Raw genomic sequence first — 27,817 nt, 5'->3', positions numbered from 1 at the left:
CTCCTATCTCAAGGACATCAAGAAACACGTAGCTGCAGCTGAGTGTCTACCAAATGTTTGATGCTTCTACCTCTGTGAGTAAAAGGTACCAAGAATCAGAGCATAGATCTATGTGAAAGACTCCAGTGCTGACAGTGAGAAGATGACACCTACGTGGCCTGCTTGGTTGCACCCCTGAAGTCCACATGGGCCATGTAGCTAAAGAGCAGAGCAGCCTCCCCGCTTCATCCTGCGCCCACACCGTATGCCATAAAGATCCATTGCTTTTATCAGGCATCATTTGTAATGCCCCTCTGAAAATTTCTCCTCCAGAGATGACCTTTAGCAGAGACAGCAGACAGCATTAGCACAATCATAATCCTTCTCAGTTGGAATGAACTAGAAGCTTGCCCTGTAACAGGTAAGGTCTCTCCTGAATAGACACAGGAACTTATAAGAGAAATTCCCTCAAGTTTAGTTAAGATGAGATTGAGCCAAGAATAGGTCTTCATGTTCATCAAAAAAGCTTCATATGTAGCTGCTGTCTGTGAGAGGAAAAGGGATATATCCTAAGGAGATTGTAGGTACCCATAGGGCAAACAGAGTTAACAAGCTGGGCAGTGGCTTTAACAAATATGAATATGCTTGCCTAATTGTTTCAGCTGGAGGCTCACAAGCAAAGGAATTTATTTCAAGGGAGAAGTTACCTTCTGTGATTTAAAAAAAAAATATATATATATATATATCTCGCATGTAGACAGATTCATTTATTTTTCAAGTCTCCAATTTCCATTTTTCTTACAAACAGAATTTGTTTATCAACAGTTCAAAATGTATTATCATGCTAACTAGAATTAAAAGGAAACATTTTGGCACAAGAAAGTGCCAAAGAAGTAACAAAATTAACAGAATAAATAACCTGCTTTACATATGCTGAATAGCACACAGCACACATACAAAACAACTATGCAAAAAACCTAATAGAATACATACTCTGTACAATAGCTTAAGGTAGTCTTTACTGAATATAAATCTACTGTCATATATTAGTAAGTAAAATAGAAACTTTAACAAAATGCTTAATTCAAGCAAAACAGTGATGCAATATGAATCAACTTCAGAAGTTCAACGGTTCCAAAGAAGCCAGAGATAGCGGTGAGTAAGCACACAACGGTGTACAAGACAATGATCTCAACCGAGAGGTTGAACCTAGTGGTTCTTCAGCCACGTCTGTGTTTAGTTCCCTGCTGGAAACCACATCACATCGACATCCTCTTGAGCTTATGGCTGTTAAAAGGAATGAGAGAAAGCACATAAATAATCACTTCAGCCACAGATCAGTTGTAGATTTCTCTCTCCGAGATAATAGCGAATATAGGAAGAATAGCTCAGGTAGGAGAAGGACCTATGACATGACTGTCCCAGAGAGGGCTCTTAAAAAGTAACCATGTCTGATAGGAGACAGAAGAACAAACACGTTCAGAATTGCCATCAAAGTGGCTTCCAGGAGATGTAAGAAAAGACCTTTCATATATGCTCTGTTTTCATCAGCCTAACAGATTTTAGATTTCTAGGTTCCTACCTCAACCAAAGAAGATGCTTCTTCACCCAGCCTTCCTTAGGATTTACACAGGCGTTCAGTCCACTATGGGTGTGGAAACTGGAAAAGAAGTAATGGTAAAAATATTAGTGAATAATTGTAAAAACTCTGCTAGAAAATACTATGAAGCTGTATTTAGTGAAACAAAAACAATTTGTCGTGTTACTCCATATAAAGAATAGCAACTTTTCTAAACCCCAGTTAGATAAGGGATGCTACACACCCCCTCCCCAATACTGCATGAACAAGAAGAAAAACCTAATGAATTTTAAACATAATAGCTTCTTTAGTCCTGGGGATCATTTTTTGCACTGTACAACTGTGTTCAATTTGTTGGAGACATTGAGACAAAGAACCTTGCGGGATGCAAGAAATAATTTTGAGACTAAGGAGAACAGCTTCTGTCAAGCTAAGGTAACAGATCAGCATTTAGGAGGGCTAAATCCTTGTGAGACAATTTCTGATCTCTGTGAATTAAGACAGGGCTCGTGACTTGTGTCTGTTAACAGGTTGTGGCAAGGGAACATCCGGTGTAGGCCAGAGTTAGGCTAAGCTGAAGACTAAGCACATCCTTGTTTACACAGCTGATTCCTAAACTACCAGCTTTAGTATTTACATTGCGCAGCTGTCCTGTGATTTAGTAGTCCCTACCAACTACAGGTCTTGCAATGTTTTGTATGCAAGTATTATATAAGATCTACTCAAACTTTTGAAAAAGATAAAGAAAATCAACCTTATAATATTCAAATCTTTTTTTTTTTCTCCCAAACAGACATCCTAAGGCTAATACATAACTGCCAGAAGAAATACAGGATCTCCCGAAAAGTAACTTACATGATTGCACTGATATCGCAGACTTCACTGGAGAGCTGTTCAGTATAGCCCTTTATGGCCCACCGAGGCAGGCGCCCTTTGCTGTAAGAGAGGCAGCAGTCTTGGTTGCTTTGTGCTGGAATGAAGGAAAACAGTGAGGTAAATAAAAGCCCTTCGGACCAGGCTGCCTAGGACTTGACTACCCAACTCCCTGTTGGCAGAAGAGAAGGGGTAGGACTGCAAGGATTAAGCAGCATGCTTTTAATGTCCTTCCACCTCATATCTGGCAGCACGATGAGAGAGACCACACGTGCACATATACACACACACACACAAAACACACACATCCCCCCAGTGGGGTTGGCATGCAGCGGAGCAGCGCCATGCACCGCTTTCCAGGGCCGAACAACCCGAGCTCGCTCACCTTGGGAGGCACCAAACAGCAACAGCACCAGAAGCGCTAACAGAGAGGCCAACACCAAGCTCCTGCAGTTGAAGGCAGCCATTCTCACTGCGTGCAGCGACTGTGCTCCCGGGCGCTCTGGCACAGCTGCCAGCCCTGCCGCTCCGATGCCTCCTTATAAAGCAGCAGCAGGAGCCGCGGGAATTCACGCGCGGGCGGGTTCCACTCTCCTCACCGGGTTTCCCCACAGCAAATTCCATTGTGCCCGATACGGCCCGAGCACACCTTCCTGGTGCTATAAACAGAGATAGCAGCACAATGGGGATTTTTTTTTTTTTAAAGTAGGTTAGAAAAAAAAAATTCAGCCAAAAAGAAAAGGAAATAAAAGTCTGTGAGGTAATGGTTCTGTGGGTGAAGCATATGTGTATTTTTAGGGGCAGGAGTGTGGGTTGTGAAATCAGAAAAGTTGAAATCTGAATGTTACCTGCAAAAACTGCGTATTTGCTTTGCTCTAGTTTAGTAAACCCAAGTTGGTGGGCCTAATCCAGACAATCATGTCAGCCTAGCATCCTCACAGAAGCTGGGAAGCTCTGTCTCCCGCGATAGGAAAGGACTGCATTCATGTTTGCTGGTGAGCCAACGCAGTAGCATCAGACTTCCCAAATTACTGCTTTCTGAGCTCTCTTAGTTCTAGGCTGTAGTATTAGTGAGTGCATGTAGACCACATTCAGTATTCATAGAAATGGGTTTGTTTAGAGTTTTTTTTATTGTATACTTACTGCCATCACTTTCTGCCTGGTCATTACACATCTGAGCTATTACACCTGAAACCAAGTTAGTTTGAAAGCAGCTTGGAACAGGAGGTAGGTTATCTATTGAATCTGTACAGAATGCATCCAAGTTTTTTCATAAATAGCAGCTGTGTTTAACTGCCTTGCCCTGCCAAGTATTGCAACTCTTGAACATCCAACTAAAATGGACACAATCTTAAAACTACCTAGCACAGCTCAGAAAAAAACCACGCGGAGAGTCTGCGTCATCACTGCAAGTACACTCTGTTTGAGCTGCTGGTGAAGGTTGTTACTTTCCAATGCCGTTTAGTGACCTATGCGAAGTGAATGGGATGGCTGCAGGTCATGTCCTGGCGAGCTGGTGGCCACATGAGAGCTGCCACCAGCTCCAGGGGGTTATAGAGTAACCCAAGCTTAAAGGTAGTTTCTCTCAGTTAAGCTCAAGGACATGAGCAGTGCACGGAGTCACAGTCTGTTCATGGATGCTCACAGCTGTCTTCTTCAGAAACTGTCAGTCCTATGCCTCTCACAAAGGATACCATCCTGTTATTTCTTCCTAGAAATGTAAGAAATCAAAGTCTTTCTAAAACAGCTCATTATTCAAGGAAATCAATTTCTCTATATAGTAGCCAGAATGAGGCAAGCTTATATGGCTGGGGTGCGTAAAAGCCGCCTTGAGCATGCCTAACTTCATGTATGTTAGAGAGGCTTCTGCTCAGAGCCACTGGCTCTGGCCAAGGAAAAGAGGAAGAGGCAAGGTCCCACACCCTGACGTACACTGCTTTTTATTACTGCTTTGTAGCGTGTAATAGCATGCCATAAAAAGAGACAAGGCTAAAAAGCACAGTGCCACCGCATGTCTCAGGATGCAGCCGTGTCTGAACTGTTTTAAGTCAGCACTCGTCAATGCTACGAAATAGCTAGCTAGAATGACAGCATCCAAAATGATCCAATCTAGCTTGGCAGCCTTTTCCTTTTCAGACAGATAGGACTGGTTAAATATGAACCACTTAAAAGCATTTCTGGATTGGGAGGTACTAAGCAGCAGCCAGGTACAGGCAATAAACCAACCTCTCCCTCTCTTAACCCTCCCTCCCCCCTTTTTAAATAACATGGAAGCTACACAGGATTCGGAAATTCTCCCAGATTATCCAGTAATAGTCTTTGAGGTTTTTGGTTGGTTGGTTTGTTTTTAAGAATTCGCTGCATTCCGTCTCTACCAAGAAACTGCCTTTAAGGCAATGTGAAAATTAGGCATTAGCTTACCATCCCTCATTCCTCCCCTTCCACCCTCCCATTTCTCTCTAGTATGAATACTAGGAAAGTCTTCAGCCACTTTGGGATTTACTAAGAACATCCCGATAGTGGCCATGTCTTCTTACCCATGGATTTGTTTCATGAGCATCAAAAGCATTATGCAAACACCAATTTAAAGAACTGCTGACAGAGACAGAGCTCTAAGACAGGGATCAGTTTGTCTCCTGTATTGACAATGTACTTGTTGCTCCCTAAGGCCTTCTCTCCCCCTTCAGACTGGAGGCTTGAGAGGTAACTGATGGAGATGTATTGCCGAAGCAATAATGTTTACATTAAAACCATCTTTAAAAAACTAATAACACCTTAACTTGCTGATAAACACATCTCTGTTATAGTAATATCACTACACAGTCATTTCACATTTCATTGCAAGTAATATTGAGTTGCAATTCTATTGCTTGTTATTAATGTTGATACACTGGTTACATTACTAAGTTGGTTATATTACTATCAAGAAAACTTAAGTCACCCATATAAGTGCTATTAAATTCAAATTCTGTCACCTTTCCTCTTCCACTTAGTACTAAGGTACATGTCTGTCCCTCCTTACAAATTCAACCCTTTGCCCAAGGGGTCCCTCCAGCACCCTGGGGGCCTGCAGCTCGGCCGCAGGCGGTCCTGCGCCATAGGATCACCCTAGTCTTTGCTCTCCACCTGATTTTATACCTCTTCTGCATTTTTTTTCTGTCCTTGAGCCCCCCCCTTTCGCCGGAGGTGCAGGCACCTCTTTTCCTCTGCCCAGACTGCTCCCAAGCCAACAACCACCCCCCCCCCAATTACTTTTTCCTCATCAGGCCCAATTTATTAAATCCCTACCCAAATGCAGCGTTTCCAACACCATTACCTGGGCAATTTTGGCTTTGTGTGTTATTACTGAGGCAGTTATGTAGATGGAGGTGGCCTCGCCTCCTGAGACTCCCTTCCAAGTCTACCATCTGCAGTCGTTATGTTCCTTTTCCATTATGTGTAGGTGCTTGTTTGTTTGTTTTTGAAGACAGAATCATCCTCCTTTAGCATGGAGACCACTACGTGCCCCTACCCAGGGGTCGGCAGGGCCCTGGCGGGTTTCAGAGCTGGAGCACCAGCGGGGCCGCGAGCTCGTGGGGCGCCGTTTGCTTTGCGGGGTGTTTGAGTTAGCAATTTTGATTGCTTAAGGCTTAAAATTAGAGCAAAACCCATGAGGAAGGCCTCCCCTCCAGGAGGGACGCCCCTGTGTTTGTACTTGGCACGTACGAAGCGCCCTCCGTTTATTCGCGCAAAGTAGGTAAAAATCAACACAAGATTTAACACAAATGGCTAAAGCAAGTTGCCTGTTAAGTCCTGATGTGACTCACAGCCGTGGGTTATCTCTCACTAAAGTTTACAACTTGATAACGCAAACAAATAGGGGGAAAGAAACCCAAAAAACACACACACCCCCCTCACACACACACACACACACACACAGAGGGAGGCGCTTGCTCGCCCCAGGGAGGCCGCGGTTCCCGGCAGCCAGGGGAAAGCACCTTCGGATCCTCTCGTCAGCTGCCTCGACTTAATGAGGCTCCCACCTGGCTGCCCCGCGCGCCCACGCGACTAAATCAGGATTGAGGACCGGGTGAGCGAAAAAGCCAGCCCCTCAGGCTCGGTGTGGGGTGCTGGGCCTCAGGGGCCCCCAGCAGGCTAATAACACCTCGTGCCTTCATCCGCCATGCGGAGGAGGCGGCGCCGACGCCGTGGGGAGGGACGGCGGCCCCTGCTTTCGAGGGGGACCGGTTTCTTTCCCCTGGAGCGGGAAGGCCGAGGGGGGCCGAGTCGGTCCCCTTGGCTGCTTGCCGGGGCGAGGAAGGCTCTTCCCCGGGAGGCACAGCAAAAGGGCAGGTGGCGAGAAGGGAAATTCTCATTGGACAGAAGGGGGGGAAAAAAAAGAAAAAAGGAGAAAAACGCACCTCTTTGCAGTGAGGGTGGTTGAGCAGCAGGCCCTACTGCCGCAGCGGGGATGTGAAATCCCCACCTGAATACCCTTGGAAATACCTAAAACTCGCCCGAGCCACCTGCTCCGTCTTCGAACGTGGCCCTGCCTGAGCGGCAGGGGGACGCGAGGCCTCCAGCAGCCCCTTTCAGCCCGCTGCGCTGCCATCCCATGGGGCGGCTTACATCTGCCTCCCCTCCCAAGCTGCGGTCAAGCCCACCTTTTCCTCTTCCTAAGGCTTTTGTCACAGCAGATTCTCCTTTCCGCTTTACTTCGCTGAAGCCTGCTGACTCTCCTCTCTCCCGTGTCTCCTCCCCTTAGTCCCTGCTTACAAACCCAGCTCTTGCTGTCGATACGCTCACGGGAAGACAAGGTGCGGAGCAGTTTGGGGAAAGCGAGCAGGAAAGCTGACAAGTGAGCGCGGGGAGGCAGACGGCACCGGCAACAGGGGAAGGAGGGGACAGCGGCTGCAGAACCGCAGCAGGAGCCCCAGGCTGCTGCCCCTGTGTGAAGCGCTTCCTCTCTCTTATCACAAAGAGGGGCTTTACTCACAAGAAATAGCCTGCTGATAGTCCAAAAGGACTTTATAGTTCTGTCTCAATGAGCACACCTACAGCAGCGGAAGGGGATTACTTCTGGGAGAGCAGCTTGTCCCATCACTTCTCCATTGCGAAACCCGGGAATGATGCAGCGCTGGAGCAGACCAGCTGATTTGCATGTACAAGTGGAGTTGCATAAATAAATCTGTATCAGCTTCCATAAAAACACTTGCATATGAAAATCTGCATACCCATGAGAAATTCAGAACTGTATAGGGTTTAGAAAACAGTTTGAAATGTTTTGAAATTGTGGCCCAATGATGGCAATGCATTTGATTATGCAGCTTTGCTATGAGATCCCAAAACACAGCTATGCAGACGCAAGGCTTAAAGCACCCCATTAACTTCAGGAGAGGGATTTTGTGATGGTCAACTATTTGATTGATAAACTGCAGCTTATAGCCTCTTCTTTATGGGTTAAGGTCTAGTGTTAAAGATGAAAGATTTTTTTTTGTTTAAATCCCTTTAAGTTTTTAGACCCTGTCTAAAACCTGTTCCCTATAACAACATGAGAAAGATACTGACAATTTTATTGACTAGAAGCAGTTTACTCCAATTTCCATTTTTATCCAGCCTCGCACAGTGTTGTTTCATTATATATTACAGCCCTTTGAACTGCTGAATATAAAGCATTATAGCAATACAGTTGATCAACCAGGAAGAACAGCGTTAAACAGGGAAAATTCCCTTCTGTAATTTCCAGTTGTTCAGGAAAACTTTGACAGAGCAAAGGGCAGGAAAAGGTGCCAGCACAAAGGAACAGCGCCAAATCAGGAGTTACTGCAATATCGCGTAATCCTCTGATGATGAAACGTGGAACGAATCCCGAGCACAAGAGCTCCACAGGTAGCTTGCTCAATTTCCCTGTCGTTTTAGAGGCTGTGATGCAATGCAGTGATTTCTGACAGTTCAACACTTACTCGACTGACTGCCAAAAATCTTTGTCTGAAAAACAAAAACAGTTTTCACTAATTATATGTTGCACCTTGAGAGGAAGTCTAGAAGTGTTTTTGAATGACATTAGTTTGATGTAATTAGGGACAAATTATATGCCTGTTGAGAGAAATGAACCTCTGATCTGTCAAAAGGTCAGGCTGTGAGGAGACTAGTCCATCTGCAGCATCCATCCTAGTGCCACCAGCTGCTCGCTGCTACTTGCGTACGGGACCAGGAGCTGAATATCTGGAGTTCTACAGGAGGAGTTCCAAATTTTGAAATTAACCCTATTCAGCCCTACTGTCATTTGTGATAGCACACAACACGTTCCCTGAAGTGGACCTCTCAAAAAGCTGAAGGCAAAGAATGAAGATGGAAAGCAAGAGAAATCAGGAGAAGAAACAATAAAAAGCTGCTTGACAAGATGAGCTCTAAGTTGCATTAGATTCACTTTATTACAGCTTGTCTTCCCTTCCAATCTAAAGGCATAAATGTCTTTAGGTACAATAAGCATAATAGAAAACACATTTCAACTGATGCTTCTGACCAGAGAAGTTGAGAATGCCTACTTTCTGTATAAATTCTCCAGAAATGGAGAAGAAGGAAAGGAATCACTTGAGAGGATACATCCAATATCTCACAAAGTGTCATTCACAGGAAAAAAAGGGGAAATTACTTACAAACAGAAAAAAATAAATGTGATTTACTACAACCTAATATCCTGGAACCTCCACAACAAATATATTAGCAACCTTTTTGCACTGGAGTCATCACGCAACCCACCCAAGCTGAGCGCAAAACTTCTGGTTTTCTTTTAGTCCTCACTTCCCCACTTCTCTGTGGGATCAATGCTTCTCCACTCCCATCACATGGCCCAAGAGTTTCCAAGAGGACCTGGAGAACCAGAGCGGCTGGGACCAAAATCCACAGCCGGAACATGAAGTCACTTCTGGTATGGACAAATGAGGCTTTGCACTTAACAAAACAAACAAACAAACAAAAACAAGCACACACAAAACACTGAATTCAGAAAGAGGGAAAAAAATACTATGCCTTGGGCAAAAAAATAAAAAAATAAAATAATTAATAATTTTACATGAAATGTAATTGTACACAGGCTGAAGCTTTTCATAAATTCAGGTCAAACACGGTTAATAGCTTTGTCTGAAAATTAGAAGAGAATAATTTAGAAAGTGTGAAGCTTTTTTAATGTTCTGTGCTTTCTTCTTTAAGTTGATCTAAAAAGAAAAAAAGTATAAAAAAAAACTTAAAAAAACTAAAAAAAAAAAAGAACCAAAAAAGGAAGAAGAGCTAAGTAATCTGAAATGGCAAAGTTTTAGGTTGGCCAAGAGAACTCATTGACTCTAGGTTTTACTAAATCAGACTTGACATTTGGAGGACTTTGTCACTCTGGGCTACTTTGTACATTCTTAACAGAACTGGGATTTTGTTGTGTGTTACTGGAAGACCAGCTTAGAAATATCCAAAAAGACCTGGTTATTTTAGATTGCCAAACAAAGAAAAAATGAATTTACTTTTAATAGATATTGGTTAATACTAGTCAGTGATTCAGTGGCATGAGTACTGACAGAGTAACCATGGACGCAGGCTTTCTCAGGTCAGATTGCTGCGCTGCAGTTGCTATAGCTTTTCAGAACTACACAGAGTTATGTAATAGGGACTTTCCTGCGGGGAGAAGATTTGAACCATAGATGTTCAAACAAAGCAGGCTTTTCTTTGTGTGTGATTCATGCTCTTTTTCCAAGGAAACTCCAACTCTAGGTCCTTCCATTCCAACTCTTACAGATTCTTTTGCACAATGCAACTGAGATACTCAGTATAACAGCATAGGGCTATAAGCTGCCTAAAACTCCTGTCTTGTTCCTCAGCTCTTCACCTCTTCATTTCTGCAAGAGGCTTTTTGGAGGTCTAACAGGGGCAGTCTTGCTCCTGGTACTCACTGAGAATGCTTCTGCCAGGGTCACTTTCTCTCCCTCTGTGAGGCTATATTTGATCTTTCAAATATAACTTGCTAGTCCTCATTTTCAAAGTCCTTCCCAGATTATTGCTGGCCTAATCTTCACTATCCACTGGACAACTCCAGTCAGCCACAACAGTGCCCTTTTGCTTAAGTTTCTGGCCAGAGTCTAAAGGAAGATGCTGTTCCCAACCACGCAGGACTGCTGATGAGCTTCAGGGATCTCCTGGAAACAACGAGGGCTTGTTCTGTAAGAGCCCACCCTTTCATCTACCAGAAAAGCTGCTCAAATACAAGATGTTTTAGGCCAAGCAATCTGTGCTTGACAAAAATCTGCTATTCCATACTGAACTCTGTTTTACTAGAACATTTTAACCCAAACTTACTGGACTTGGAGCAAAATTGCTTTCTGATCCAAGGAAGTCTATGTTTGCACACAACCTAACACATCGAGAGCCTTAAAACTAGGGCAAGACCCTTGGGGTATGACACAGACTACAACTATTCTTTGAACCAATAGGAAAATGAGGGCAGAGAGAAAAATCTTGGGCCATGTGGAAAAAAAAAATCTTATTCTTCATGAAAGGAACAAACCCAACACTTACTTACTGCTGTGCAAGAAGGCCTTTCCACTACACACTCCAGTGCAAGCGTTTAGTGACCCTGCTATCCAAACTTTTCTGTATTAGCAAGAAATAAAAGTATCACAAGAATCCAGGACGTTTTGAGTACAAGAATTCTCACTTTTAAACAAACACTAGCAGCATTTGTGGCTTAAATGTCTCTCAACTATCATTAGACACTTAGCATCAGATGAAGTATCTGGCCGGTTATGTGGGCTCTTAAAAACACAACAGAGTTTCTGCCAGCAGGACTTTGCCCTACCTGGACAGGCGCAATGGTTTAAAGTCTCCCACACAGCATGTAATGTGAGATGCACCTTGAGGCCAAAAAAAAAAAAGGTAGAGCGGAGGTGCTGAGCTGAAACTTCCTACACACACAAGTTGTGCAAATGCAAATTTTTTCACTCTGAAATGAAATGCCTGTCCATGACGACAGGGCAAAATCTGCCGCCAGTGGGTGGATTTAGGATAACCAGGTCAAGTATAGGAAGGAACACGCCTCAAAGTGCTCTTTCAACACAGAAAGTTACTTGGAAACACACTCAGGTTTTTCCTCCCATCTCGTCTCTTTGGCAATCCACAGTAAGTCATCACTAGTCACTGAAAGTATTAACTAGTTTAAATGAGATTTCTTTGACCTATATATCATTTCCTTTGTGTTACTTAACTGGAGATCAAGACAGTATGCAATCAAAAAAAAAAAAAAGGCTCCAGGGACAAGTTAAAAGTGTATGTTGAATTAGATTATATGGCACCTTTACAATAAATGCATATAGGATGACAAAGTGACTATGTTTAACCCTCAAGTAGAGATCTTCCCAGAGCAGGAGACTGATGTTTTGGGGGGGGGGGGTGTGCGCAGGAGGGTTGTTTTTTGGTTTTCTTTGTTTAATTAAGGTGCTAGGATTTGCATACTGTACACATCTACATGTCACTTAAGTCCGCTACAAATTTTAAAAGTAAAGCCTAAGAGATTTTATTCTCTTCATCTCTTCAGGGAACTATCTTTATTCATTATTTTGTTACAGGGTTGAACATTGGTTGAACTGAATGAAAAAAAAAGGGGGATTTGCAAAAAAACAGAAAACAAACAAAAATCAGCAAAGTTGGGAGAAGTTCTGTATCCAGAGACCACTTACCTAATAACCTTCTCTTCGGATGCAAGGCACCCACTGACCCTGTCTGGCTCACCGGTCACGTGGAACATAGCTGTCATGGGAAGGATCTGTGGTCGGCACTGATGAGAAAACAGGTTGTGACTTTTACAGCATTGGGTATTTTTTGAGAAGGATCGTTTCATTCTTGCATACAACATGTAGCTCATATACTAAAGGAAGTACTAAAATATTAAGTCTACCAGAGAGCAAGATTTTCTCAGTAGCCATATAAAATAGATGTCTTTTTTCTCAACCACATTTTTTGCAGAAGTGAAGAGTTCAAAGCCAACTTGTGAACCACACTGACAATCTTAAAGTGAAGGTGAAGTATGGTTTAGCAGTCACAACAAAAATTCAAGCCACTTCTTTCTCACTAGTATCATTTATCTTCTGTTTAGTCCAGAAATACCCTCAGACTGCTCTTTGAACACCAGTGACTTCCACACCATTGTACAAGCTGGCAGACACAGTGTATGGGACAGAGGAAAACCAGTCCAGTACTGCCCACTTGCAGCCAGCATTTGCACACGTGTCAGCTCTGGACCTGCAGCAACCACCACATAAGTTCAAATAAAAGGAAAATTCCCACAGACTCCTACTGAGGAAGTAGTAGTTCCTCTGCTTATGATCTGGCAGGAAAACATAAGGAAAACAAAAGAAACCATTGCAGACATATCCCCCTGCCTTCCATAAGGCTTTCTCCAATTTCCTGTGGGATCACACTACTTTTGGGTTTAGGTTCTTTCTGTCTTAATGGTTTTAAGTCAATTTTTTTTCTACTGATACAGTTGCAACAGAAATAGACCCTGATGCCAAGAAGGAACACATACTTAAAATATCATCTTTCTACTCAAGTCTGGAAGTTTTATTATCTATTTGACTTACCTGTTTCTTTGTTCACAAGTAGTTTTGAACCATAAGAACTAAAGTGAAAGCGTTGAAATTGAACATTCTAGCATTCTCAGGCCTATACATCAAAGGGGAATATGGCTCAAAGCTCAGAAACAGCATCACTTTGAACAGTGAATTTTGTAGCAGAACAGTATCGACAGATACCTTCACAGCCCTGAATGTTTTCCAGCTCAGCTCAGTGGCCCCTCTGGACCACTGCTTCTCACTCCCTCAGCTGGGAATTACAATGCAGAAGGTGTATTTTGCGCCAAACAGAGAAAGCTAGCCACACCGAGTAAACCAGAAAGTACGAGGTTCTTCGCCAACTAACAAACCCAGTCTGCAGACAATATGAAACATCAGTACTAGGAAACCCACCAAAGTGTGACAGGCTTTTTTTTTTTTTTTTTTTTAAACAAAAGACAGCAAGTTAGAGAGTCACAGTGCAGCTCCCTGGCCGTACCTCCCTGTGAATTTTTCGCAAAGTTTTTAGGGGATGTCTGCTGTAAATTGGGTGCTACGCCCCACGCTACTCACAAATACGGAGATGTTGACCTGCAATTGACCTGTTGATCTGCGTTAATTCAACAATGAAAACAACCAAAACCAAGAAGATCCAACCAGGAATTTTATTCTCAGAAAAGCTGAAGATACTAAAGTTAACTTTCCATAGCTAATAAAAATTGGGAGATTAACAAGATAAAGCACTCCTTCAACCCAGCACTGGTGCAAAGCTAGCAGTGTACAAACGGGGAGCTAAAGTGTGCCTCCTCAAACAAAGTAGGTTCAACACATCGCAGAACTCAGCACAAAAGCCCTGTGTGCCCCAGGCTACTTTGGTAGCATGTTCCAGCAAGAGCTCCCGTCCTGACTCGTACAGGCATCCCAGTGTGCAGCCACAAAGAAAGCCTGTAAGAAAAAGAATGAACCCCAAATGACCAAAAGTGATTAATGACACACTGAAGAAAAAAAAAGTTTGAAGAAAAACACTTTCTGAAAATATTTAAGGATTTAAACAATTTTTTTACCTGAAAAAAACCTTCTGAGGAATTAAGTGGATGAAAGTCATAAGCAGACTGCTGGAAATCCCAGTTGGCAACAACCATGCTCCGGATGGCTGGAAAAGGTACAAGTAGTAGTTTAGATTAGATTTAGTTTAGATTCCCAGTATTGCCTGTATCAACATGAATACGGAGCATAACTTTCTCCACACTCCCTCTGCATGCACCCCATTCAGACTTCCTTTGAGCTCTGTTCAGAAGAGTTAAACCAAGGATTAATTTATTCCATAAGCCTCAGGTGGAGAAAAGAGCAAAAATATCTGCTTCATTTCATTTTAGTGTGAGCTATTACCTTTAGTCACCGCAAATAGTTTTCATAGATTGAACATGGCAGGCCTGTATCCAAACTGGATTTCTGATGAATCGAGGGCCATGAATTCCAGCTGAGGATCTGCCTGGACATCCTTTCCATATCTTGCTAGGAACTCGCCTCTGCTAGGCTCAGCTGTTAGCTCCAGATACTGAAAGGCAAGTAATGGAAACCCTCACCTGAGCACAGCGGGGCTTAGGCCCAGACTGCAAAGAGCTGCTAGTTCTCAAAATAGGCATTTAGTGCACGAGAAAGAGATGGATCTGTTCATCCATAAATCAAGAAGTTAAATTGCTCTGTGAAAAAGCCTGAGTCTGAAGAACCCCAGCAAAGAGGTAGTTTAATCTTCATAACTGGCATTATGATCTTTATGTACATGGACTGTATTTGACCACCAATTAAGAAAAATTTCTGGTATTAGCTACAGTAAATTTTATCTGGTACAACTCTTTAAGAGAGTATAGTACAAAGTCTCTGAAAAGTACAAGCCTTCCATTTGATTTGCAATACCTGTTCTCCCAAGCAGTGTAGGTGTCAAGAAACAGGCATGATTTGGGAGCTGAGAGTCCACGCCCAAGTCAGCAGCCAACTAGCCAGTTTGAGAACGAGCTCCGACAGAGCCCCAATGTGAGGTGCCTTGGAGAGCTAATGTGAGGCTCTTGGACATGGTGCAGAGCCAAGGGCCTGGAGGCAGCAGTGGCAGGAGAAGTCCTAGGGAGACTGAGGTTTGCAGGCTTGCTCTCTGCTTCCCCTTGTCCTCTCTCCAGAGTTTCCCCGTCTCCTTAATGCATTACAGCCCATATTAACTCGTTAGGGTATGCCACTACTATAAAATTGACCTTTTCTCTGGATCTTACTTAGTCTTCCTTTCCCCACCAAACCCAAATAGAATTTGGATGTCACCTACAAATTAATGGGGGGGGGGGGGGAGGGTGATGGCAGGGTACACACGTCAACTCCAGAACGCACTAAATTCAAACTCAGCATAAAAAGCACAGACCCCTTGGAATCCAGCAGCTGAGCCTGGCTCTAAGCAGCTTATGACATAGGGCTTTAGTTGACCAAAAGAGTGCATAAGCCCATTGTAGTCTTTCTTTTGTTTGTTATTTGGACATGAGTCAGGAAAAAAGGACGAAGTTTTCTGTGCAAAAGAGATGGCCCAAGGAGCGTGGAAAGAAGAGCTAACAGACGATGAAAGACAGGGGATCTGAAAGCAGAAAAAAACCCCAAACATCAGTAACTGGAAGTTACTTAACTCATTCTTTCTCATTATTACATTAGAGGAAAAACATAGCTTTGTTTTTTTAGCACCAAAAAATTTGGGTTGGATTCTGATCTTAAGTCAGCATAAACCCAGAGTAGCTCTGTTCATTTCAACAGAACTACCCTGTACTTCAACAAGAGAGCTCGAGAACAAAATTGTGTGCAAAGTCTCATCCTTTCAAAGGGGTCGTCACCTATCGCAGCAGGTTGAAGTAAACACGCCGCGAGCATGAACCAAAAGAGCTCTAGCATCGTTGTCAGCCGGTGACTGATGGCAGGGAAAGTGCCAACAGGCATTATTACGTCCCTGTCACACATTAGTTTCACAAATGGCACAACAGCTCACGCAAGTGTACACCAGCTCAGGAAGGATTAGACAGATTTGCAGATAACAAGTCTATAAGCAGGTGATTAAAGGCAATAGGCAGGGAAGTACCCTTTAACATCACTAATCCAATAACTCTGAGGGCTGAGCAGTAGGAGGCCAAGAGCTGCAAAAAGTGTCCCAGCTGAAGCCACAGCTGAAGGCGTGATACTGGCCTAGCTGGGCCACTGCTCTGACCCAACAGGGAATTTCTTACATTTTTCTTATTCATATGCATTTCCCCATTCTAATGTCACCCCATCCTTTTACTGCTCAGGCACTAAGAATGCTTTCTCAGAAATTATTGGATAATTCAGTGTTAGCTGCAAATTTATTGTTTTCTTGCTGTATCGACCACATTCCTAAATTACTAAATATATATTACATTTATCTTATAAATATTTCATTTAAGTTCATTTTATAAATATGTTATAGATTATTATATCCCTTGTTCCAGGCTTATATGCTATCAGACAGGCAGCTGTCAGAAAAAGAGAGAGACCTGTGTTGATGCTCGGGTACGTACAGTTTGTGCAAATCGGCATGCTCCAGCTCGCATCCTTCACTGTTTGAGTGCCGCAGGCTCTCGTGAAGGTGAGCATGGGGCCATCTGCTTCGTCTTCAGTGGGGCCATGAGAACTAGCCAAAGCAAAAGATCTGAGAAATTTGCTAACAAACAACAGTCGGGGGAAGCGGAGCAGTGTTTTACTTTTTAAACCTCTCAGAATAGTACGAAACCCCACATACTCAGCCAGGAAGCTATTTAACCTCATGACACTGGTCTCAGTTCTCTCTCACCTCTGTCATTGCCCAGGTGTAGCTACTGCACCATCCTTAACATGGACCAGTCTCAGGCACAGGCAGGTCCCAAACCATTTACACCATTAAAGAGATCTGAAATTCTTTGGGAAAAGGATCAGCTCTGTCGTGTTTGTATCAGTCGAGCACTAAACCACGGTTTCAGTCTTGAGTGACTGCTGCCTTTGGGACCCGTCACAGCGAGAACAGGCCTGGATTAGCTGGCTGTTCCTTTAAGGGTGCTGAAGGTGGATGCTGAAGGCAAGACAGCCGGAAATATTTTCAAAGGAGGTGTCATGAGAGCCAGCTGAAATACCAGAAGAACAGGAAAAGCACGATAAAACTAGAGTCCAGTAGCTGGAATACAAGGACAGCCAGAAGAAGGAGACAGAGATATTAAAAGGGGACCTTTACCAAGGAAGCAAAAAAGAAAGAGCCCCAGCAGACAAGGTATGATTATATTTGAGCATAAGAAATCAGAAATCCCTCAGGGACAAAGGAAAGAGGGAGGAAAGGAGAGAGCAGCCTAGCGCATTAGCCCGGGGTGGGGGGGGAGTGGGTCAGGCTGCGTAGGAAAAGAGCCAGCGGCTCTGGCATGATCCAAGAATTGATGGGGGGAACAAGAAACAGGAGAGGTCTTGCTGCGGAGCGATAGCAAGGCATCCCGTCATCTCTCAAAAAGTTCAGGAAAAAAATTATAAAAGACAAACCTAAACCTAAGGGGTAAATGAAAGGGAGCAAGCTGGATCCCTCCCTGCTGAAGCAGCAGGGTACGGATCTTTCTGTTAGAGGTTTGTGGTTATAGATGCCGGAAGGCGCTGTGATACCAGAGGCCGACAGAGCCGAGCCGGCTCCACCACAGCGCCCTTTGCCGCCGCCGTGGTGTCAGGTGCGAAGCGAGCTGCTGAGCGGGCAGCCCGGCGGCAGCGGGCAGGCGGGCGGGCGAGCGGCACCCACCTCCCACAAACCCTCCGCTCACGCCGCTGCCCAGCTCCGCACCGGTGGCAGGTTTTGCCTGCACGGCTGCTTAAATCAAGGAGGAAACTTCTTGCCTGATTTATCTACCAGGCCAGCACAGGCTCCTCACAGAGCATGTCTATAGAAGAGGTACATTTCTAGTAGGAAAAACCAAACAGACAGATGCGGTAGCTGCAGCACATGCACTGCGACTGCAGGGACGCTGTCACCAGGGTGAGTTTAAAGTTTTTCTGTACACAGCTCAACAAGGAGATTACTGTGCTCGATGGCGCAGCCCCCTCAGAGATTGCCGGCGTCGGAGGCGCCCGGCGAGCCCCTGGGAGCGCCGCAGCATCCAGCGGCCCTGGAAGTCAGGCTGGGCCTCTCCAGCGCCCCAAGACGCAGGGCGTTTTCAGAGGATGTGCAGAGCGCGTTGTAGTGAGGCCTGCTGCACTCGCTGCACACGGCCTGCCGGGGCAAAGCAGACACAGCAAGACCTCAAACTGTTTAGGGCAAGCATAATCCAAGAATCTAACCTGGGGAGTGAAAAATATAGCCTCCATCGGTTACAGAGCTAACTCTTACGACCATTCTTCATTAGAGTGCTAAAGACACTTTTTCCCCCCCTTCTTTCCACTTCTGGACACCATTCTTATAACCTCATCGTACCAGGTGAAGCATTCACATGCTTTCACGTAGCACTAGGATGCTGTAACACCTTAACTATTGTCACGTGAAAGGAGAGCAAGGGGATGTTATGGTCTAAGTGGGAAGGTTGGGCAGGGCCAAAACTGCCGGAGCAGCGCTCTCAGCAGAAGCGATTGCGACAGCAGGGAAGGGAGAAGGAGAAGTGCCTCATTGCTGGAGCGCTCTGAACAAGTCCCGTATTCCACCCAGACGCACGTTTCCTTTGCTGGGGTCATCTTGCCCTCTAGTGGTTCACACTGCAGAACTGACATAGCTACATTCATTCCTGCTGTAAACTCCGTCAGCGGTTTCAAAACTCATGCACAAAATGAAAAAAATGCACGTTATTTAATTTACGCCAATAAGCCATTGGCTCCACATCCATTTCTTAGTGCGTCAGGTTGTTGGCAACTGCAACATCAGTGTGAAGTTATGACATAAAATGTAAAACCCTTGCTGTCTTGTATTTTATGTATCACATTCTTAAGTAACTTTGCATCCTACCAACATGAATACGGAGCATAACTTACTTTCTCCGCATTTCCTCTGCATGTACCCCATTCATACTTCCTTCAGCCGTTAGTTCCCACCTCTCTGCTTGCAGGAGAGCAATACACAACAAGGAGGCCAACAAGGAAATCTGTTAATTTGAGCTAGTAACTCCTGATTCAAAAAGGCAGTGATGAGCTATAGTGTCAAATAAGATCTCAGTACTCAGCTGTCCACGCTGACTTTTGTCTAGGACGGCTTTTCCTGTGGTCTGCTTGGCCTGTGCAGAATGACAGCATAATTCATCTCCCCATTAAAGATCTTCCAGGTCACCATCCATGAAGTCATAGAAGCAATGAGAGGTGCACAAAGCTGTTCACTCAAGTTATAAAGAAAAATGTTTTCCCATTGCCAACCAAAGAGCACTCTAGCATTAGAAACCACAAAACAAAGATAAATTACAGAGCATCTTTCTGCTTGCATGAATAGTACCATCCTAACTTCTTCCTTCCTCAGCTTTGCTGCGCAGGTCATGGGCTGCTGGACACAAGAAAAAAGCGGCACCTGGATTTTTCCCACTGTGATCCTCTGCATCTATGGATTCTTCTATATGATGAAGCCATCAGAACCTTTTCTAATCCCTTATCTAACAGCACCAGACAAAAACCTGACCATAGATGAGGTATGGTTTTATTCTACCTTTTCTTTTGTGTGGACCACCAAAAGACAAAAAGCAAAGATATCAAAAGGCTTTTACAGGTTACAATTTGCTAGAGGTGGCATAAAGTAGACTCAAAATATATATCAAAAGAACTGGAAAAATTAAAGATACTGTTGCCTGCTGAACATACAGTGCTTCAGATCAATGTGGTTGTATATTTTATTAATCCTTCCATAGCAAGAATTTCCCTCTACAAAGCCATTTCGAACAAATGAATCTCCCTTCCCTGAAATCAATAACAGATTTCCTCTTTTGCCTTCTAGGTGACAAACCAGATTTTCCCAGTTTGGACATACTCCTACCTGGCGCTCCTTTTCCCCGTCTTCTTGATTACGGACTACGCACGCTACAAGCCCATCATCATCCTGCAGGGCGTCAGCTTCATCATCACATGGCTCTTGCTCCTCTTTGCACACGGAGTGGTGGCCATGCAGGTGGTGGAGTTCTTCTACGGCATGGTGACAGCCACCGAGGTCGCCTATTACGCCTACATCTACAGCGTCGTCAGCACCGAGCACTACCAGAAAGCGACCAGCTACTGCCGCAGCATCACCCTTGCGGCGGCCACCGTTGCTGCAGTGCTGGGACAGCTTCTGGTTTCCTTGGCCCACGTCTCCTACTTCCACCTCAACGCCATTACTTTGGCTTCCCTATCCTTAGCGTTCGCGTGCTCGTTTTTCCTCCCAACGCCCCAGAAGAGTATGTTCTTCCATAAAGACGCTTCCCCAGAACATCTCCACGGAACAGTTAAAAGTCCAGAGTCAAGTACCTCCGGCCCCAACGAGCCCTCCGGCTGCCAGGGGGACGGAGCCCCTGCACCACCCGACACAAGACCAACACCCGAGCAGCCGGCTGACCAAGCCCAGCCCCAGAATCAGGCACTCAGGGTGCTGGTGCAGCTGTGCTGGGACTTACGGGATTGCTATGGCTCTAGAAAACTTCTTTACTGGTCCCTGTGGTGGGCTCTGGCCACAGCAGGCTTTAACCAGGTTGTGAACTATATCCAAGTGCTGTGGGACTTCAGAGCCCCCTCTCATAGCTCTGCGGTCTATAATGGAGCTGTCGAAGCAATAGCAACTCTTTTGAGTAAGTTAACAAGATAGATTCTTAGACACTGTCTCAAAAGTAGCTTCTAAAGTTCTTTTTAGCAGGTTTTAGTCCACTGCAGATATTTCAGAAAAACAATATATGCTTTGTACAGTCAAGTTCTGTCTTTTGGATGTGCAAAACAGTGAAAATGCAAGCTGTTCTATTTTTCTGTCCAACTGGGGCACCCAGCTTTATCTTATCAGCCCACAAAGAGTGGGCAAGTCACATGGGTCTTGCATCCAGCTGCTAAATTCATTCAGATACACCAATATTTCTTTTGCCAAGGTTATTTTTTTCCAAATAAGCATCACTGTGGTTCCCATAGCAATAGTATCAACTTTTGAAGGAGAGAGGAGCTTTCCATAAATGTTTCATATGAAAAGAATATAAAACTCTCATTAAGGTCTTTCTCTAGTGAAATATTCCTGCACAGCCGGAGGCAAAGAATTTCAGTCATTCCAAGACACTGAGGTTTGTGGAAAGAGTATGAGCTGAATTCATTATGTTACTGGTGGTAACCATTGTTCTTTTGCACCTGAAGCAGTTGTCCACACATTATAAACAATGTAATGTTATTCAAAAGTAACGTCGGGGATACCGCCCTGACTTGGCAGCATTTCACATACTCAGATTTTGCTGCACTAAAGGACTTGCACAAGACATTGGAGTGTGACCAACCGGGTCAGATGTATTTGTCTACAGTGTACTTAATGCTTAAGAGTAATCTGAATCACCAAGGGGAAACCTTAGGAAAGGTATTCCTAAGATAAAAATCAGTCTCATCAGGGTAGACAACTAATACAGATCGCCTGAATCATGCATTAGAAATGCGGAATTCCTGTAGTGCCTCGATGAATTATTCTTAGAATTGCCTTAAGATTTTCAATGTGGAGGTACAGAAGTTTCTGAATTGTGCAAGACCCCTAAGATGCCTAGTCAGATGGCTTATCTTTACAACAGATGTGTCTTTGTAGCAGAGCCACCAGCTGCTAATCAGTGCCTATCCTTTCTCATTTCCCTGAATATACTTACTTGATGCTTCACAAAGTTTCCTTTTTGGCAGTTTAGCCCCTTTATGAGCTGCACAGAAGTCAACTATTAAGCTGGACGGTAAGTTTACTATCTCAGCTGTGAGGTAAACTAGTAGAAGCTGGAAGAATTGTCTCTTTAGCTGTCATAGAGAAGTGTTTTTCCATCTGCCTTTAACCAAATCTGTTCCTAATTTGCTCTGTAGGGATATATGCTGGGACTTTCACCTAAGAAGTGATTCCATCAGATAAAGTGTTATATGAAAGAAGTGCAGTAGAACCACATCAGACTTGTCACCAAGAAAAGAGCAAGAGGGACTTGATTTATGCTGTTCTCTAAAAGCGACTGGTCTTCTGCACAACTTCAGAAATGATTAGAAATACTTTGAAAACACTCCAGATAATTCTACTTAATTATTCAGTGCTGGCTTTTGAAACATGAGGGTGTTAAAACTTCGCTGTACAATAGATACAATATTTGTATGTTCTTCTCTCTTTCTAGGCTCAGTAGCATCTTTAACAGTAGGATATGTGAAAGTGAACTGGGATCTTTTTGGAGAACTGGCTTTGGGAGTCTTCTCTGCGATGGATGCTGGTTGTCTATTTCTCATGCACTTTACTGCCAACATCTGGGCAGGTTATGCCAGCTACCTTGTTTTCAAGGCATGCTATATGCTCCTTATAACAATAGCAACGTAAGTATAAACCCTGACAGTTTGCACAGAACCCGTACAGTCTGCACAATAGTAACAAGATATTTTTAAGTTTATTTTGTACATCCTTCCTCTTATTCAGAGGTAGGTCATCTAATGCTATACATAAGTATCATTGTCTTTAAGCAGTTAAGTGTCCAGTCACATTAGGTTCATCCTTCTAAACAACCATAAAAGAAAAACTATCAGACAGAAGCATGGAAGGTAGATATTGCAAGGACAGATTTCACAACATTGTCAAAGAAATACTGGAAAGGAAATCTACAGGCTGTCAACAAAAATAAGTTGTATACTACCTCCAATGTCAAACTGCAAAGCAAAAAGTGACATCATCATAGAAAAGCTGGTTGGAAGAAATCCATGGTGACCATGCAGCCAGAGCAGAACTCCTGCCAACACCATACCAGGTCATAGTTTTGTCTAGCCATATCTTGAAAGCCTCCAACCATGGAGGCTCTACAGCATGTCTGGGAAACCTGGCCCAGTGCTGCAGTTTCCCTAGGGAAATTTTTATTTTCCCTCCTTATGTCCAACTTGAACCTCTCAGGACATAATTTGTGGCATTACTAAGAGTTTTAAACAAGCCTGCTAAGTGAAGCAGTGCTCAAGCACTCAGAAGAAGCCCTACCAGAATCGCCAAGGGTTATGAGAGCCCAGACCGGAATGACAGGCGAGCAGCTAGATCATCTGGCTGGGACTGGCACAGTCTGAAGGTAAAGAGGGTAAAAAAAAAAAAAAAAAAAAAAGAAGATTAAAGAGATCTGATATCCTACTGGATAAAGCAGATCACCTGATAATGTGGTTTGGGAAAGAAACACAGACGAGCAACAGTGTTAAAATACACCTAGGTTAGTCAAGACGTTGTTTAGACCAAGCAAACAAATGAAACACCATTTACCCTGTCCTTGTCCTATCGTGTGTATGAATTGTTTCTCTTTACTAATTAAACGGAGAGCGATAGTTACACCGGCACCTTAATGCGGGGTGGGAAGCTGACCTGCCAGTCTCACGTCAGATTCCAGATCGCTGTCAATCTGAGCATGGAGCGCTACGCGTTGATGTTTGGCTTCAACAACTTCCTTGCACTGGTGATTCAGACCATTCTTACAGTAGTTGTAGTGGATTTAAAAGGCCTGGGACTGGACATAGTAATTCAGGTAAGTGCTCTTAACTTACTTCCCATTTACTGCTTAGCCAGGTCATCTTTAAAAATTCACCAAAAAAAAAATTGCAATTCCAAAGGACACGTTAGTTTCCTCTTTCTTCTGCAGAAAACAAGGGATCTTGCTTTTCACTTGTGTGACTTATTCTTCCCTCCTGCCTTTCAGTACAGCATTTAGGGTTATTTATGCTGGACTATGAATTTTTAGAGACAGATGCACCAAACCCTAAATAACCAGGCACTGCTATCTGACCAGCCTTTGCTAGTTAGTAGGACCCTCATTAACATCCTCTCTGCCCAAAACGTCAGGCTGGTTTTCAGACACAATCAACATGACCACATGGTTTGGTATTAGGGAAGTCCAGGACCATAAGGGACAGCTTGAATTACTGAATTACTTCAGTTCAAGCAACAAGGACATCTGCCTTCTTATTCCAGCTCAGGAGTAAGGCTGATTTGTATTCTAACACGAGTAAGAGTCTTTCTGCCTGTAGTCTGGGGACTTTAATAAGGGTAGGATATCTCACATCGCAGCTTCCATAACTTCAGTCAGCCCAGTTCCACTGGGCTGTTGGAGTCATTTCAAATTGACAACTTCTGCATTTGCCAAATGGTATCTCAGCTAGGACACATTCCTGCTGCCACAGATTTGAAAAAACTAAAGCTATTCAGACATGCTGCCTGCAGAAGGCACAAGTCACTTAACAAGATTAACAGCTACGGCCAGGAGTGTGTATGACGCTTCATAAATAGGTTTGCTACTGTTGTTGGAAACTGCGATACGAATTCATGGTCTACTTACTGAAGCCAGTTTGGTAACACTACTAAAAAGTGCAAGTGAAAGCAGATCAGGACTAACTCAGACTCTTTACTTACATTATTCATGACTACGTGGGTAATGGACATGCTGGTAACGAAACTACTTCTACATTTAGCAATAGTAGAGAAAAAAAAATTCTGCTCATCCCTATCCCCCTGACATTTAATAAGAGGAATAAGGATTAGAAGCAACATGGTAGTTCTTTGCCCCTCAAAGATCTGCTGTTTGCTGAAAAAACTAAGATTTTGCATGGGTAGACAAAGTAGCAGAAGGTCTGTTGTCTCCAGAAAAAGCAGTGCTTCTATAGCATGTGGTTTTTTTATTAATTCTTCTGCTTCTCCCCTCTCCTTCCAGTTTTTAATTTATGGCAGCTACTTTGCAGTCATAGCTGGGATTTTCTTGCTCAGAAGCATTTGCATGCTTGTTGCAATCAAATGCAAAAGGAAAATACTGAGATTTTGTGAAGAGCCTCTCAGCCTTGCTGAACACAAATCAAAACAGCATATCATAGCTGTCTATACAACACGGCTGTGACAGGCAGGCAGGCTCACCCGGCCAAGCCCTCGCAGGAGAAGAGCTCCTACTGCAGCACGTGGGGAACAGCAGCGCAAGAGGAACATACAACATAGCCCTGAAGAGTTTTACTGAGTCATTACAGCACTGCTTTGCAACATACGTAAGCTAAGAAAGAGGTCATCATACTGGCACTGTGCCTATAGGAAATAAGTTGCTTTAGATTCTTATTTGCTTGCCTATAAATAACCTAACAGCAACAACTTATCTACAAAAACAAAGCATCGTTGGCATCCCACTGTGCCATGACTGCAAAAAACAAGAGTTCACCTTGCCTTGCTTGCTCCAGCTCTTTTATACAGTGCTGGCAAGTCGCTTCCATGCGGATTTGCTCATGCAGGCAAGTGAAGGGTCTGTTCCCCCCCCTTTGCACGTACCTTGCTCTAAACCAAGGACGACAGCGTCGTTTGCACCATGATATTCTTTCCTAACTACAGGTGATACGGTGACCGACTCCTCTCATCTAATTTAAAAGCCCACGTGACGCACAGCGGTTTAGAAAGACAGGGCTTGCAGAGTAAAGCTGAAAAGGTTCAACTGAAACACAGCTAAGCCACAGTCATTGGCTGGCGTTTGAAAGCTGCAACCTGAACACTGTGCTGAATCCATAGCGATTTCAACCCAGAAGAGCAAGAATTTCAGAATCAGGAAAAAAAAAAAAAAAAAAAAAAGAATCCCACTCGTATCCTTTGTGCTTCCAATTAAATTACATTCAGGACCAAGCACTTTCCCGTTTCAACAGGAGAAGGGAGGGAAAAAAAGAGAGAAGAAAAAAGAGGGAGGAGGAATAAGTAGCGTGGACTAAGATCAGCAAAGCGCATTGTGGAGAAATCTGGCTGATTCTGCACAGGAACGTTCCAGGCTATCAGGGACATCCAAGACGACCGAAAACTTAAATAAAAAGCTAGCACCATGCATACTTTTGAGTGCCAAGTTAGAAGGGAAGGTCCACTGATCGCCGCCAAGGATTTGGCAGGGTCAGTATCTCGGAGTTTATTAAGCAGCTTTAAGTCCTGTAACTAATTTAGTCCAGCACAAAGGAAAGTGAGTCTGGGAGAACAGAAGAGATTTTAATACATGAGTTTGCATGGCAATGCCTGATTCAATATAAAATATATCCATATGTTAAAGTTATTTCTGTACTGCACTTTGTTTCCAGCTTCCAGTGACTACATTCTAAATAATAAAAATAGAAAATACTTAGCATTTACAGAAAAATATTTTTACTGTAGAGACACAAGCTATCATTGGTGCAGACATTTGTGCACTTCATACAATTGTCACATACTGCAACTTGGAAAACTGCCCAGAGGTGGGATTAAGCAGAAGTGAAGCAATTTGTTTTAAATCATAAGAAGAATTGGTGGGACTTGATTACACGAAGCCAGCTCATTTTCTAGGCTTGTTGTTTAATACTGTGCACAGTATGGATCTTCTGTTACTGAGGAACAGGCATGATATTCCTGCCTCAACAAACTGGAACAGAGATTAATAGAGCAAGGACTGTTTTCTTCTACTTTCCCTCATGAGTAGGGATCTCCTTTTGAGACATTTAGTTAAATGACTGAATATGGGCCCTGGAACTGGTAGTTAACTGGAACTCAGAACTTCTAGCTCCAAGATCTCAAACTGTCTTCAGCACAGAAGGTTAGCATAAATATTCCTCTACAGGTAGCATCTGGCAAAGGCAGATGCTAGCAACATGTGAAATTTTTTGCCATTACAGGAAAAAAGTTAACAACAGTAAGCTCAGGATAGGAGCTAGGAAAACACAAATAATGGTAAAAGTTCTTCTATTCTGAACTGGTCAGAGCTCACAGTCTTCAATGCATAGGGGATGCCACTAAAAGGCAAATGGACCAAGCAAGCACAACGTATTTAGTTTTTAGTTGTAGAGAACTATTTTCAGAAAATAGACGAGATTTTTAAACCAAATATATTTGGATTTCTATTTTCTCAAATTTCCAAAAGGAAGATTCTGGGATTGGGAGTTTGGGGGAGCACAGTGGGGAGGGAGAAGGAAGACAGGAGAGGCTGCTAGCGTTAGGAAGAGCAGGGTGAAGGAGGAGGAAGACAACCGCAACAGAAAGGTAAGGCCTCACATTCTCCGGGGTTCTCAGCTCCAGATCAGTGTTACCCAGCATTTGATTGCGGAGTTCATCCCAAAACAGTAAGATGCACACATCCATCCACCTGTGTGCTCACACACTCTTTGAAGACTAGATACTCGAGACCCAGCAGGTTGTAAGCGAGGTTAGACCAGGGACTCTGGACCTCAGGAAGGGGAAATATCAAATAAATTCTCCTTGCCTTGCAGCTGCCTGTAGTAGCTTGTCTGTCTTCCTGGCAAGCTGAAGGATTTCCGGTTAGTGCAAGACCCCAGGACTGAACACATCACTCCCCATAGCTACAACCCCATGAGAGTACAACCCTAACTGCCATTAGGCTGCCTTGGAAACACTACTGTTTCGGGACACAAGTCTTCCTTGAGGATACAATCCAGCAAGTCAATAAGGCTGACAAGGCAGCAAGCAAGTTACATCTCTGTATTCAAAGCAGGCAGGTACAACTGAAGCACTGTGTGGGTTACCAAAGAAATTCCAGACAGCAGCCCACCTCCAGGAGGCCAGCAGACCTACCGAGCAGTGCTTTCTCCATGGGTCCTTTTTCCCTTTCTCCAAAGCCATTTGTAAAGAGCTTGAAACATGGAGGCAGAGATAAGCCTCGGTTCTCCAAACATGCAC

The 27,817-nt window shown here is 43.8% G+C and overlaps 2 protein-coding genes and 1 long non-coding RNA gene across 5 annotated transcripts; 1 reads left to right on the top strand and 2 right to left on the bottom strand.

Moving 5' to 3' along the window:
• Nucleotides 1-727: 727 nt before the first annotated feature.
• CCL20 (C-C motif chemokine ligand 20) lies at nt 728-7,088 on the bottom strand. The gene is made up of 5 exons (XM_009675769.2): nt 6,832-7,088; nt 2,817-3,090; nt 2,414-2,528; nt 1,562-1,639; nt 728-1,266 (listed from the first exon to the last, which is right to left on the bottom strand). The coding sequence occupies exons 2-5, from the start codon at nt 2,896-2,898 to the stop codon at nt 1,239-1,241; spliced, it is 303 nt and encodes a 100-aa protein (XP_009674064.1). The 5' UTR covers nt 2,899-3,090; nt 6,832-7,088; the 3' UTR covers nt 728-1,238.
• Nucleotides 7,089-13,451: 6,363 nt separating this feature from the next.
• Nucleotides 13,452-17,135, bottom strand: LOC104144638 (uncharacterized). 2 transcript variants are annotated; one of them, XR_694168.2, is made up of 3 exons: nt 14,392-14,558; nt 14,067-14,155; nt 13,452-13,947 (listed from the first exon to the last, which is right to left on the bottom strand). It is a non-coding gene; the product is annotated as an uncharacterized lncRNA (long non-coding RNA). The 2 variants fall into 2 exon arrangements; XR_011142735.1 differs by lacking the exon at nt 14,392-14,558 and adding an exon at nt 16,563-17,135 and having other exon boundaries at nt 13,522-13,947.
• On the top strand, nt 17,125-25,747 carry LOC104144639 (thiamine transporter 2). Of its 2 annotated transcripts, none has more exons than XM_009675767.2 (6): nt 17,125-17,284; nt 19,484-19,649; nt 19,952-20,774; nt 22,308-22,500; nt 23,534-23,675; nt 24,855-25,747. In XM_009675767.2, exons 2-6 carry the CDS (start codon nt 19,500-19,502, stop codon nt 25,032-25,034), a joined length of 1,488 nt encoding a protein of 495 aa, XP_009674062.2. In that variant the 5' UTR covers nt 17,125-17,284; nt 19,484-19,499; the 3' UTR covers nt 25,035-25,747. The 2 variants fall into 2 exon arrangements, with proteins under 2 accessions (XP_009674062.2, XP_068809779.1); XM_068953678.1 differs by lacking the exon at nt 17,125-17,284 and adding an exon at nt 17,347-18,025.
• Nucleotides 25,748-27,817: the final 2,070 nt, after the last annotated feature.

The sequence above is a fragment of the Struthio camelus genome, chromosome 9 (genome assembly GCF_040807025.1).
Source record: "Struthio camelus isolate bStrCam1 chromosome 9, bStrCam1.hap1, whole genome shotgun sequence".
In the NCBI taxonomy this organism is placed as follows: Eukaryota; Metazoa; Chordata; class Aves; order Struthioniformes; family Struthionidae; genus Struthio; species Struthio camelus.
This window is presented reverse-complemented; position numbering and strand designations above follow the sequence as displayed.

What these genes read in the sequence shown, in the direction of transcription:
- CCL20 (XM_009675769.2), bottom strand. Translation starts at nt 2,898, where the DNA reads ATGGCTGCCTTCAACTGCAGGAGCTTGGTGTTGGCCTCTCTGTTAGCG. An exon ending in TGCGATATCAGTGCAATCAT is followed by an intron (nt 1,640 to 2,413) that starts GTAAGTTACTTT and finishes CTTCTTTTCCAG; the next exon opens with TTTCCACACCCATAGTGGAC. An exon ending in AAGCATCTTCTTTGGTTGAG is followed by an intron (nt 1,267 to 1,561) that starts GTAGGAACCTAG and finishes TCCTTTTAACAG; the next exon opens with CCATAAGCTCAAGAGGATGT.
- LOC104144639 (XM_009675767.2), top strand. Translation starts at nt 19,500, where the DNA reads ATGGGCTGCTGGACACAAGAAAAAAGCGGCACCTGGATTTTTCCCACT. An exon ending in AAAACCTGACCATAGATGAG is followed by an intron (nt 19,650 to 19,951) that starts GTATGGTTTTAT and finishes TTTGCCTTCTAG; the next exon opens with GTGACAAACCAGATTTTCCC. An exon ending in AGCAATAGCAACTCTTTTGA is followed by an intron (nt 20,775 to 22,307) that starts GTAAGTTAACAA and finishes CTCTCTTTCTAG; the next exon opens with GCTCAGTAGCATCTTTAACA.